General features: G+C 39.3%; 1 protein-coding gene across 3 annotated transcripts in view; it reads left to right on the forward strand.

The window, feature by feature from the left end:
• The window catches only part of LOC138753811 (transmembrane protein 87A-like), a 48,954-nt gene that overhangs the window by 14,357 nt on the left and 20,377 nt on the right, over positions 1–14,220 (forward strand). For all 3 annotated transcript variants that reach the window (XM_069917242.1, XM_069917240.1, XM_069917241.1), the window contains exons 4-10: positions 268–384; positions 914–964; positions 2,256–2,333; positions 4,165–4,375; positions 5,935–5,996; positions 8,112–8,295; positions 10,524–10,623. In XM_069917242.1, coding sequence (XP_069773343.1) covers positions 268–384; positions 914–964; positions 2,256–2,333; positions 4,165–4,375; positions 5,935–5,996; positions 8,112–8,295; positions 10,524–10,623 — 803 coding nt within the window. The remainder of the gene's footprint in view (positions 1–267; positions 385–913; positions 965–2,255; positions 2,334–4,164; positions 4,376–5,934; positions 5,997–8,111; positions 8,296–10,523; positions 10,624–14,220) is intronic.

The following is a 14,220-nucleotide window of genomic DNA, read 5'->3' on the forward strand; positions in this document are numbered from 1 at the left end:
GGTCTGCCTCTGCCAGCGCCAGGAGCCTGACATCCCGGTCAGTTCGGCTCAAAAAAAAATTTCAGATAAATGGGGGTTTTGAAGAATCTGATTTTTGGATAATCGGAGTTATTCTGTAATGTTTAGTTGCTGAATACTATAACTTATAAGGCACATCACCTTTCTCTAGCACCACCCCTTTTCTTGCAACCTTGATCTGTGCTTTTTGCTCCACATAACTCTCTGATGAAACACTCAAAATTTTTGATTTGTTTGATTGCATTGTAGGATGACCAGAGTAATGTCTACTTTGAAAATAACAGAGAAATCTATGGAGGATGGTCTGGAAGCTATGCTCAAAATTACTTCATTGTTGAAAACTGCACAGAGCTCTTTAAGCAACAGGTATGAAGTCTTTGTTGCTTAGGGAATGATTGAGCAGCAGATTGTGATAGTCATAGAGTAATACAGCACAGGAACGAGACCTTTGGCTCACCAAATATACGCTGACCTACTATTACTATTTGAATTGATTGTTTTTTATTGTCCAGTTTATTTGACAGAATTACTGAGAAAGATAAGCACGTGAAGAAGTAAGAAAGAGATTGACGAGGAGGATTCTGTAGCACGTGGGTTGGGTTTAGTACAGTGAGAATAATGCAATGGGATTCTGATTTTGGTGCATTTAGATTGCAATGAGTGTGAGGAGGGGCACATTCTGTTAGTTGAAGTGGGGGTAGTGCATTGGTATTCTATAGATAAATGGGAAAGTGGTGCTGTGGGATCTGCAGATAGTTCTGCTTCTCTAAGTAACGGGAGGTGGCCATTGCAGCAAGATACAATAAATTGCAATGAAGGGAGTGTTAAAGTGGGGCTTCTTTGTTACGGAAAATAAGTCATTTACAAAGTTGGTAACTCTGCCATCCTTTCTCAGACCCATCACCCAGCTTTGATCCAGGTGAAGAAATTAGAGCCATGGAAAGAGGTGAGTGGGTTTTGAGATTAACTGTTGAGATAACTAATGATCCATGCTATTGATACTAAAGGATGTTACTGATGTGAAGGGAACTTAATATTTTTAAGATACATAATTGAACATGTTTAAGGAAAAATCGCTTGTTCTTAAACTTTACTGCCTGTAGTGGATTGTGGGTTTCGGTTTGGGCTTTGAATCCTGTAAACCTGTTCAACCAATTTTAAGCAATGTTTGGTCCTCAGATTTCTCTTGTTAAATGTAATTTCTTTACACTGAATCTCTTGTTCTACTGTGCATAAGGAAAATAGTTATTTCATCAACACTCAATATTAAATAAAAGACTGAAATTGAAAGTAAACATTTTATCAGTTTTGAGACCAAATTGCTAGGAATAACTTAAAGTCAGGCAGTATTTGTGGAAAGAGAAGCTATTAATGTTCAAGACCCCATGTTGCTTTGTTAGGGAACGGAATGTTGGAGAGCGTCGGTCACTTCTGTATGGTTGAACCTTTTTGGTTCATATGAGGTAGAAGATGCAAATTTCTACCGAGGACAGTGTCTCCACATGTTAAGGGCCTGGGGAAAGTTTGTCCTATGGTGTATAACTTAGGGCATTGTTGTTGTCTTTCTATCCATTAGTCACTATCTGCTTCACAGTTGAGAGATAAGGCAATCATTATTAAAATGAACCCTACAAAGACTGTTAATGGACAAATCCTTAGATTGAATTCTGCTTCAGATTACAACCTACTCAAAGACTGTAGTAAATCTTCACAAAGTGGCCTTTGAGAGAGAGGCTTTGAGAAAACGGGGAGATTAGTTGATGGAGAGGATGGTGCAGCAGAGACAAAACTTGCCCCACTTGAGGAATTATGTCTGAAATGGGGGAATGCATTTGATTCACAACCTGATGTCCAGATACCATCTAAGGCAGCAGGTTTTTGTTTCCACTTTAGGTCTATATTCAGCAAAAAATGCAAGATATTTTACAAATTCCCCACATTCAAGCGATGTCCAACAACCCAAATCAATATTTAGATAACTTGTAAAGGCAGGAAATATAGGATCAAGGTTAATGGATGTTCTTGAGTGTGTGGGGGAGGGGGGAGGTTGCATGTGGGGGAAGTGTTTTAGAATTCAACAATAGCTGAAGACTTGGATAGCAGGTCCAAATAGAATGATCAAAGGGTTTGGGCTAAAAGATAGATCAGGTAAGATCTAAGTTTTAAATCAGACAAAAATTTGCAAGTCCAGAACTGGAAGATTAAGGTTGAGGAAAAACTCCTGCTTCTGTTTCCAGAATCTAAAAAACGCACAAGACAGTGATAAAGACAATGCAACAGTGGGATCAATTTCACCTCCAGTTCCAGGGCATGAGGTGAGTGCAGATGAATTGAACACTTTCATTTGTTTGCATTGGCCATCATTTCTTACAACTGTTTGAAAATATTGTTCCAAGTCAACCTGGATGTTTCACTTTCATGATGTTCCCAAAGCATGGAAGCCAAGTTTATTATGCAGTTTGTCTTTCAAAGGACCTCAAAATTATGGACCACCTTGCATCCTACAAGCAAGGTGTTTTGAACTATGGCTGTATTATATTTACTTTTATTGATTGGGACAACTGCTGTTTATTCATTGAATTTGAAGTAAATCCTGGACTCACGTTTTGCAATTAAGGCATCCAGGACTTGATAACAGATTCAGACATCTTTAGTTTCAATCTGGCACAAGATCCAAAACTTCTGATTTCCTTTGAGATTGAAGAGGGAGATGGACAATAAGTAGATTTTAATTATTTTTCTATTAAGGATTGGACATTTTATTTTTAATTAACTTTATTAATTTCATTAACTTTATTTTTAAAACAATTCAATTTTAATAGTTTTTTATAAAAAATCTGTGAATATCAAAGATTTGGTGTCAGTTTTTATAGTTCTAAAAGCCTTGCCCCAAATTTGTTGGGTATTGGCATTCATCCTCTGCACAGTTCCATCTGAAGACTAACACCAATGCTGGATGGTGGGGTGGGGTAGCTTTGCATTTATCTTGTAAAAATGTAGAATGGAGGGGGTTTCATGGGGAGGGAGACAAGGCCATCAATGTCCAGTCATAGTTGGCCTCAAGCTATAAGTTATATCATTTATTTATTTTGCTTGAAGATTCTGTTTTGTTAGCCTTGGAGTTTTGCACCATTGGCTTTGGGACTCATGAAGTTCCCAAGTAATGAAGGCCCCTCAAGAAAAGATGTTTAAAAAGCATCCATTCCATTGCTAATCTTTGGTAATTCAAGATTAGATCAGGGAGTTAGGTTAGACAACCTTCTGTCTTTCTTGCTATTCTTAATTGGATAGATCACAATCAATGAAGATTGGTAAGAACATCTCCTCTACAATCTCCATCAGTACCAGAGTACCAGAGGGATGTATTCTTAGCTCCCTGTTCTACTCACTTTACATCTATGACTGTGTGGTTCAGTATGACAACACCACCATCTACAAATTCTCTGGCAACACGACAGTAGTGGGTTGTATAAAAAGAGACAAGAAGGCAGCCTCTTACATTTTCAGAGACACTCTGTGTCTCTGCTGTTTTTGTGTTAGAACTAATAGTTATGCTATTAGTTAAACTACATCAATCAATGTTCCACCTATCATCAGCTTAATGAAATCTTACCAAATGGTAAGATATTTTGTTTGTAACTGTTTAGGGAGGAGCCAGATAACACCATGCTAGAAACTTCAAATTAGATGAATTTTAAATTTGAAACAGAAAGGATCAAGTGCAGGTATTCATCATCCATGGAATAAACTAAAAACACCAAGGTTTAATAGCAGGTTGTTGACACACATTTCTTGGGCATCTCAAAACCATAACAAACATCATTTACAGATGTGTCTATTCACGTGTGTCTTTGCATAAAACTTTCATGTTTGTAATTTTGCCAAATGCTATTGTAAGTATGTTGTAGTATTAAACAGTTGTTGTCAGCTTCAGGAAAGGGAAGTGCAGATAATCGCTTCAGCCTACCCTTTACAATAATCGAACTCAGAAATAAGTTGAGCATGACTGATGAGCAAAAAGCTTATCTGTCTGAACAAAGGTCCATATTTCTTTTTGCCCATAGCAGATGTTGCATTGTTTAACAATGTAAATCAATGCAGTTTAGTTCTAACTTCTTAGCTCATTGTTGTAGTTTCCTTATAAAGGTTCCTGGCATATTCAAAAGTTGGGAAGATGGACCATACTTGTTCATAATTAAAATTCAAATATCACGGAAAGAAATAAAGAATCAAGAAAGCAGTCAAAGCACCAAAGCCACAGGAAAAATAACCGCTCCAGTGAAGAATGCCAGCAAAGGGAAGGCAAAAACAAAGAGGGAGGCTGCAGCAACGAAACAGGATAAGTTGTCCCTCACAAGTAAGTTATAATTATTTACAGTACATGACCATGCATACTTGAATTAAATATACTGCACTCCTATCTCATGTCAAGTTGATCCAAAGAGAACTGGATAATGACAATATTGGTCCTTCTGAAACCGTCAAAATGATATGCTTAAAATACCTAATTATGTCGGGAAAGTGATTCAAGATTAGATCAGGGAGTTAGGTTAGACAACCTTCTGTCTTTCTTGTTATTCTTAATTGGATAGACCACAATCAATGAAGATTGGTAAGATCATCTCCTCCACAATCTCCATCAGTACCAGAGTACCATTGGGATGCATTCTTAGCTCCCTGTTCTACTCACTTTACACCTATGACTGTGTGGCTCAGTATGACAACACCACCATCTACAAATTCTCTGACAACACCACAGTAGTGGGTTGTATAAAAAGAGACGAGAAGGCAGCCTCTTACATTTTCAGAGACACTCTGTGTCTCTGCTGTTTTTGTGTTAGAACTAATAGTTATGCTATTAGTTAAACTACATCAATCAATGTTCCACCTATCATCAGCTTAATGAAATCTTACCAAATGGTAAGATATTTTGTTTGTAACTGTTTAGGGAGGAGCCAGATAACACCATGCTAGAAACTTCAAATTAGATGAATTTTAAATTTGAAACAGAAAGGATCAAGTGCAGGTATTCATCATCCATGGAATAAACTAAAAACACCAAGGTTTAATAGCAGGTTGTCCACTGGGGAAATAACAAAATTTTATTGAAAAATAAAATTGATTGTTGACAGTAAAAACGTTTTGCTCTTGAAATAATTCAGTGGGAGTGCAAACCTGGTCCATTGCAGGCTCTGATCTCCCATCCATTGAATAAATCTATGTGAGGTGTTGTCTCAAGAATGCAGCAACATCATGAAGGACTACCATCTCCCAGGTCACAACCTCTTCTCACTGCTCGCTTTGGGCAGAAGCCAGAAGACTAGCACCTGTAGGTTCAAGAACAGTTTCTTTCCACAGCTGTCAGTCTCTGAACCTTCCCTTGTTACATTAATAATGAACTGCTCCGACACCACGAAAAGATCGTCTGCTCTATTACAGTCACCTTTTTGCACAAAGATAACTGAATATTCATTATCCATCTATTCTTTGTATTTATTATCTCTTTAGTTCAATTAATTATAATGTAGATTTTGTAAGTTTTTTTTTACCAAGTACCTGTTCATCTGCAGCATGTAAGAATTTTGGTGCATTTGTGCATCATACAACGTCTATGACAATAAATTCATTATTACTTATCATGGGTCTTCAATTACGTATTTCATTACAGAGTTCAATGGTAGAAATGGAAATTCTGAAAAAAAAAATTCATTGAGGTTAGTAAATGTTTGAGATGATGACAGATGATGGAAATAAGTCTTCAGAATTGTTTTGTGCATGTTCAATGTTATTGAAAACCTTTTTAGTGAAACAAAATCAGTGACACTGTTATCAATGGAAAGAATATGAATTGGGTAAAGGAACAGATCAGAAAAGGCTTGGTTTTTGTGTATTATTAATATCTTTTATTTTTTGCAGTGATTGTTGAAATGAAAGGACAATATGACTATATCTCCCCAGTGGACAGGCCTCTCATGATAGTAAGTCATACAGTTAAAATATTTGCATGTGTTTCATCCCAGTTAATTCAGTTGCAGATTGCATGCATGATTTCCTGCATTTTCACACCACTGGCCAGGACATCTAACCCATCACTTGCCAGCTTCTTGTAATGACAACTTTAACGCCTGCTTGGCAGCGAAGGCTTATCAGCCCTGCCAAATCTTGGCAGTCTGTCCCTCTGTTAGCCCTCACATTAAGGCACAGCACCTGCACCATCCCTGTCTATCGCAATATCGGTTCTGCAGAAGATGCAGAATTCTGACCCCAGAATTCCTTTTATCGCGACGTGGGAACAAAAGTGTGTTTCCTATGAGTTTTCCGTTGCATGTTTAATGAACATTGTGTTTTCACCAAGTTTGAATTTTGATGCATAGAAAGGGATTCTAAAATATTAAACCAGGTAACTTATTTTGATCCAGGCCTTTTTGATGGAAGCTTCAATAACAGCACCTGTTTTGTTTCTGTTTAAACTTTAATGGAAGTTAACAGTGCTGTTTATATCCAGAATGTGTCAAGTATATATTTGTGTGTTTAAAGGGGAAGTCTGAAATAAGGCTGTTAGGCAGAGAGCAAATACCCTCTCAGCTAACATCTTCTGCCTTGGTATTAGAGTGAGGTAGACTGGGGTACTATTATTCTCTATGTAAGAGGAGGATGCTGCAAAGATCTATATTCATCGGGCAACTGAAGTGGCCCAAGAAAAGACTGATGCTTCACCATGTGGTTATATATCCCAGATCAACAATCAACCTGACGGCATCTTAGTTAAATAAATAAGGGGTTGAAGAAACTCTTGCATTTACATGGTAGCAATCAATGCATATTTTAAACCTACTTGTCATATTCACTAACGCTGTCATTTATTGTCCATCCCTAATTGCCCATGGACTAAGGAGACAGTTGAGAGAACCACACTGAAGCATCACACATAAGCCAGACTGGTTTAGGACAGCAGATTTCCTTCCATAAAAAAACATCAGCAAACCAGGTAGATTTTACAGGAGTGTCATGGCTGCTGGTGCTGAGATCAGCTTATCTTAAATCCCTTGTTTATTCACTTACTGGAACTTAACTTTCCCAGTTGCCATAGTGGAAAGTGAATATGATTCAGAACTCAGGCTGATTATTCCATAACTTAAATACTATACAATAGTACCCTGGGTTTCTCAAGCTATAGATGCTCTTTACCCTATTTATTCCCATGATCTCTTGGGCAGAGGATTAATGATCTATCTGACTATTGCATCCCTCCAGTATCACATTTGAGCAATTTTCCCGAGTCCCTCTCATGTACAACTTCTAGAATGTAGAAGGGTGCAGCACAAGAATAGGTCCTTTGGCATATGGTGTTTGAGCCAAACATCATGCCAAAGGAAACTAAATCTCTGCTTTTTGCATGTGATGTTTTTCTTTGGCTTGGCTTCGCGGACGAAGATTTATGGAGGGGGTAAATGTCCATGTCAGCTGCAGGCTCGATTGTGGCTGACAAGTCTGATGCGGGACAGGCAGACACGGTTGCAGCGGTTGCAGGGGAAAATTGGTTGGTTGGGTGTTGGGTTATTCCTCCTTTGCCTTTTGTCAGTGAGGTGGGCTCTGCGGTCTTCTTCAAAGGAGGTTGCTGCCCGCCGAACTGTGAGGCGCCAAGATGCACGGTTTGAGGCGATATCAGCCCACTGGCGGTGGTCAATGTGGCAGGCACCAAGAGATTTCTTTAGGCAGTCCTTGTACCTCTTCTTTGGTGCACCTCTGTCACGGTGGCCAGTGGAGAGCTCGCCATATAACACGATCTTGGGAAGGCGATGGTCCTCCATTCTGGAGATGTGACCCACCCAGCACATGTGATGTAATTTGCTGCATATTCACGTGCATACAGTGAATCCTCTTAAACTTCTACTTCCAACCCTACCAATGGCAGCCCATTCCAGGCACCTCCCCCTCTCTGTATATAAAAAAAAAACACACTTGCCTCACACACCACCTTTAAACTATCTGCACTCACCTTAAATGCATGTCCTCTAGTATTAGGCATTTTTACCATGGTGAAAGATAGCATGCATGACAAATTAAGGCCTTTTGTTGTTTCCCTCTTCCAGTTTTTTATGGTGATGTGCATTGTGTATGTGCTGTTTGGAGCCCTGTGGCTTTTTTGGTCGGCATGCTACTGGCGGGACCTGTTGCGCATCCAGTTCTGGATTGGTGCTGTCATTTTTCTGGGGATGTTGGAGAAGGCAGTCTTTTATGCGGAGTTCCAGAACATTCGCTACAAGGGAGAGTCAGGTGGGAGCTCTGTTAACCTGTTCTTTACCCAATTCAGTTGATGCTGTAGAATACCATTTCTAGATTTTAAAAAAATATTTCATGACTTTTGGCCAGGTTTATTGTAAAAAGAAATGTGCAATGGCATGTGACTTTGTGCTCCAAGCAAAATTAACATCATTGGTGTGGGAGCAGAAGTTTTATGCCTGATGTGTATATATGGGTTCAAGCTTTACTCCATCATTTACTGTAGTTCCCCCCCCCCCCCTTCTTGTCATCCTACTACATCTAGACATTTCCACAGAATGTTGCTAAATGGCTTGATGCATGAACATTGTTGAGGTGTGTAGAAGGTGGGAATTACCATCGAAGCAGACATTGTAAGCTGATTTTGCTCATTTTCACAGTGCATCCTCACACACAGGTACAGGATAATAGCCCTATTAGAGATGAGTCTGAAGGAGTTACAAAGGTAGTGGGGTTTGGGTGGGAGATGGTTCATAATCTTTTACCCCCAACTTCCCTAAAAGATGAAAAACATTGGTGGTGGATTGGAAAACCAGTGCCCACAAAGAAAATGTCCCCTCTATTGCAGAAGCAACACTTGCATATATGGGAAATAGCCCATATGGACTCATTTCTCCCCATACTGAAATACAGCTGGTGTTCAGCCACAAAATTGTTCCTTTGGCTGTATGGATTATTTTGCTCGTAGGATAGGGTTGCAACTGAGCAGTCTCTTGTCGGATTCATTTATCCCAGCCGTTCAAATGTTATAAATCAGATCCCGGGGTGGATGACTAGTGTCCACTTGCAACATTCTGCATTCAGTATTTCCAAGACTGACATCATTCCCCTCTCTGATCATAGTTAATTTAGCTAATAGAAATTCATGTCGCTGGTTTATGCTATGTATCATCAAAATGATTTGCATCTTTAATCCCAGCAAGATGTGCTACCTTTTTTAATTTGAACGTACTCTGTAAATCCTGATCATTAGAGGTAATTAAGTAGTTGATGCATTCTCACAGCCTTGTACTTGGCTGCTGAGCTGTGCCAATTGATCATTCATTTTTAGGGAAATGTTTGACTTTCATGATTGAATCAGTAAATAAATGGACAATTAAGGACACATTTCTGCTGCGCAATAGAGTTTAAAGAATTATCTAGTTAAACAAGATGCAGTGAAAAATTGAATGTGCTAAACATTGCTAAAACTATTCACCACTCTCCAGCACTATTTTGGAATTAAGCATTCACAGAAAACATGGTAAAGGATTGATCATGCAATGACCAAGCTGAATAATAACATTAGAATTGTGTCATTCAGCCCAAAGGTTTACGGCAGCCAAAATGGGATGGTTTGGATTAATCCCACATCCCAATTTTGACCCACACCTAAGTAGGTTAAGGCTCTTCAAAAGTTCATCCAGACACTTTTTAAACATGGCAGGCGTTTCTATTTCTACTAACCTTTCAAACGGAGTTCCACACCCTGGTTGATTTCAGCATTGACATTTTTTTTAAATAATTTTTTTTCACACTATGAACCATATTGACCAAAATACACATAAACATTTTCCTCTTGAATATTCTGTGTCATTTTCTCCCCTTCCCTCCCTCCTTCCCACCCCCCTCCCCACCCACTAAACGTTCAACATATACAATACATGAAACCCATTAAACAATGTCATCACACAATGAAAATAAACAAGAAAATTGTGTCATCTACTTTTACACACTGGGTCAGTTCATTTCGTCGTCTTCTCATTCTGTCGTTTTAGGGGGTGGAGGTCCGCGGTAGGACCCCTCTGTTGAGTTCCATGTATGGTTCCCAAATTTGTTCGAATAGTGATGTTATTTTCTTAAATTATATGCTATTTTTTCCAATGGAATACATTTATTCATTTCTGTGTACCATTGCTGTACTCTCAGGCTCTCTTCTAATTTCCAGGTTGACATTATACATTTTTTTGCTACATCTAAGGCTATCATAATAAATCTGTTTTGTGATTCATCCAAATCGAGGCCAAGTTCTTTACTTCTTATATTACTTAGAAGAAAGATCTCTGGATTTTTTGGTATGTTTTTTTTTGTGATTTTATTTAATACCTGATTTAGATCTTCCCAAAACTTTAGCATTGATGTTGTTCAGTAACCATTGGTAAATAAAGTCTGGCCTCAGTTCTTTCTGATGCTCAAGTTATTTGGACCTGCATAACTGGCATTGTTTTCTAATTTGTGTCTAGTGCAAGGAGCAGAGATTTTTGCGGAATTGCTCTCTGCACTGAAGCGCTCCTTGGCTCGTATTTTGGTCATCTTAGTCAGTCTTGGATATGGAATTGTGAAGTAAGTATAAGCAGTACTCATTTATAATGGTCTCAGTCACAGATGTAGCTCATAAACTGAGTGTCAATTAAATTGATGGGTGCATCTTTTGATGTAATTATAATCCTTTGGAAAGCAATTGGGAAAGTGTTGGACCGTGTGATTAAGCAAGAGGTAACAGGGGACATAAAAATAATAGGATTGGCCAAAGTAAATATGGATTTATGAAAATGAAATGGAGTTTGATAAAGCTGGGTTTTTGAGATTGTGTCAGGCATAATAGGGAAGTGTGAACCAGTTAATGCAATGTATGTAGATTTTTAGAAAGTTCTGATAGGGAGGTTATTGAACAAATTTAGTGTATTAGGAATAATGTTCTGGCATGAATTGAGTTTAGTTAATTGTCAAAACAATAAGAATCTGGTTGGGAGGTTGCTTTGGTTGGTGCTAGGATAGCATCTATTTTAATAATTTGTGGAAATCGTGCAAGTTATCTAAGCTTGCTGATTCACAGCTGGGAACAATGTAGGTTGTGCAAAGGATGCAGAGTGGGTTTAGGGAGATGCAGCCAAGTTAGTGAAGGGATAAGGATGTAGGAGATGGAATGCCATGTGGAAAAATGAGAGGCCATTCATTATGGTAGGGATAAAAAGAGGTAAAGCAGTGCCATCTTTAAATGGTGAGGGATTTAAAGTGTTAGTGTTTGTGGGGACCTGGGAGTGCCTGAATGTGAATCACTGAAAATTAATAAGCAGGTATATTGAGCAATTAGGAAGGCAAAAGTTGTGTTTCGTCTTTATTGCAAGTAGATTTGAGGCTGTAATTTTTTTTGCTTCACTTATAAAGGGTCCTGGTGAGACTGCATATGGAATATTATTTACTGGTCTGGTCCCCATATCTAATATGGATATATTTGAAGTGGGGAGTGCAGCAAATGTTCTCCAGATTTATTACTGGGATAAACATTTGTTGTACGAGCAGAGATTGAGCAAATCTGGCCCTTATTCTTGATATTAGGATGAAAGTCAGTTTCAGAAATGTGCACGATTATCGCAGGCTTGACCACGTAGATATACGAGATTGGATGAGAATTTATTGTCATACAAGTACAATGTACAGATGCCCCAAAATCATGGATGTGTGACCACAGGCTGGGGTATAGAGAACTAGGAGTCGCATTTCAAAATAAAGGATTAGCTCTTCAGAACAGGGATGAGAGTGTGGTGAACTTTGGAGGACTATGGGGGCTAAGTTGATGAAAATATTCAACATGGAAAAATCTATCAAAGAAAACAGGAGTTGAAGGAAGGAAGGGAACATCAGTCTCTCACTCATCAATTCATTCATCAAAGAAGGGAAAGCATCAACTGTAGTGGAGAGAATATCACTGCTGTGCAAACTCACCATTTAAATTAGTATAATTCAGTTTTGTCTCCATAGGATTTGGTAATTTCTCTGAATGTTAAAATGTTTAAAATTCAATGTTGTGCACTAGATATTGTGAAAATGTTTTCATTTGATTGTTCCCATGCTGAAGCCCCACAGGGTGGAGGACAATGTCTGGATGTCAGCAGCTCAAGGGTAAGCAGGTACAGGATACAAGATTCCTCCAAGGGAATAAATGATGGTGCTGCTGTAGTGGCAGCACGGCCACTGGCGGAGACCGGGAGAGCAAAGACACAGCACTGTTCTGAAAGATTCCTAATGCTGGTGGCTCTGTACAGGCTTTAAACAGCTTGTTAAAGGAGCCATAGTGTTTGTAAGTAAAATACTGCAATCTCTAGGTCTGTGCCCAAGATGGCAGCACCTGTGCTCAGCAGTGGCCACGAAAGGTTCCAGACTCTGGAGGAACAGTGAACCTGCAGGACAGTGACCACAGTGGTGAACCAGCGAGGGACTTGGAAGGACCCTAAAAGGAAGAGGTCTACAGCAGCAGACTAGCGAAGGGCTCAGCGGCTGAGGAACCCACACAGGCTGCAGGTTACTTGACTCTAGCTCATGGGAACCAGGTATTAAACCCAGGATTCAAAAAGGCACTGAGGGCAAGAAGGGGTCCCAAAGGACTTCAGGCACTAAAGGCTTCCTGATCATGTCAGAGGTTTGGATCTGGAGCTCAGGTCGCTGATGAATCGAACAAGAGTCTGTCTGGATGCAGAAGCTGCGGGAATGCTGGAGGTGAATTCACAGACACTCAGTGACTCTGAAGGGACTCTTTTGCTTCTCTTTCTTTCTTGCTGTAAGAGGTGGTGGGCAAAATATAAAGTATATATGTTAAATTTTTAATATTATTACATAAGGTAGTGAGGAAATAGCAGAGGCTCTGATAGTCATTTTTCAAATGTCATTAGAGGTGGGTATAATGCTGGAGGATTGGTGTATTGCACATGTGGTTCCTTTGTTTTAAAAAGGGTTCGAGGAGCAAACCTAGCAATTATCAACCTGTTGATGAGGGTAGAGCAGTGGATGTTGTCTATATGGACATTTATAAGGCTTCGATAAGGTTCCACATGGAAGGTTAGTTAGGAAGGTTCAGTTGTTAGGTATTAATTTTGAGATAGTCAAATGGATTCAACAGTGGCTGGAAGGGTGATGCCAGCGAGTCGTAGTGTCAGGCTGGAGCCTGGTAACAAGCGGTGTGCCTCAGGGTCTGTATTGGGTCCATTGCTGTTTGTCACATACATTAATGATCTGGATAATGAGGTGGTAAATTGGATTAGTAAATATGCAGATGATACTAAAATAGGTGGAATTGTGGATAATGAAGGTTTTCAAAGATTGCAGAGGGATTTGGACTGATTAGAAGAGTGGGCTGAAAGATGGCAGATGGAGTTTAATGCTGTGTGAGATGCTTCATTTTGGTAGGAATAATCAAAACAGGACATACATAGTAAATGGGAGGCCATTGAGGAATGCAGTGGAGCAGAAAGATCATTGTTCCTTGAAGGATGTGGATAGGGTGGTGAAGACATTCTTTAGTATGCTGGCCTTTATAAATCAATGCATAGAATACAGGAGTTGGGAAGTGATGTTGAGACTGTTCAAGGCATCAGTGAGGCCATATTTAGAGTACTGTGTGAAGTTCTGGTCACCGAATGATAGAAAGGATATCAACAAAGTTGAGAGAGAGTGCTGAGAAGATTTACAAAATTGTTACCTGGGTTTCAGCATCTAGATTACAAAGAAAGATTGAGCAAATTAGATCTTTATTAATGAGCTTCCAGGAGAAGTAGTTGCGGCAGGGTCCATTTTATAATTTAAGGAAAAATTGGAGAGGAATATGGATGGGAGGGGAATGAGGGTTATGGGCAAGGTGCAGGTAGGTGGGACTAGGGGAGAGTATTTAGTTCGATGTGGATTAGAAGGGTCGAAATGGCCTGTTTCCGTGCAAACAAGTTGCAATTTGCTGTTCTAAGAAGGTCATGTAGTTTTTCAAGCAGAGAGAGAGAAAAAGAAACTGGTTTTTGCAGTCATGGCAAGCTGGCAGCTTGTTGAAACCCAGTTTTGAAGATGGGTTGTGAGTTCGGAGTTCAGCCTGTTGAAAACCCTTGTGGTCCATACAAGAGGAAATGGCTGGCTAGAGTATTTCATCTGAAATAAGGAAAACAAAAGGAACTCTGG

This window comes from Narcine bancroftii, chromosome 2 (genome assembly GCF_036971445.1).
Source record: "Narcine bancroftii isolate sNarBan1 chromosome 2, sNarBan1.hap1, whole genome shotgun sequence".
In the NCBI taxonomy this organism is placed as follows: Eukaryota; Metazoa; Chordata; class Chondrichthyes; order Torpediniformes; family Narcinidae; genus Narcine; species Narcine bancroftii.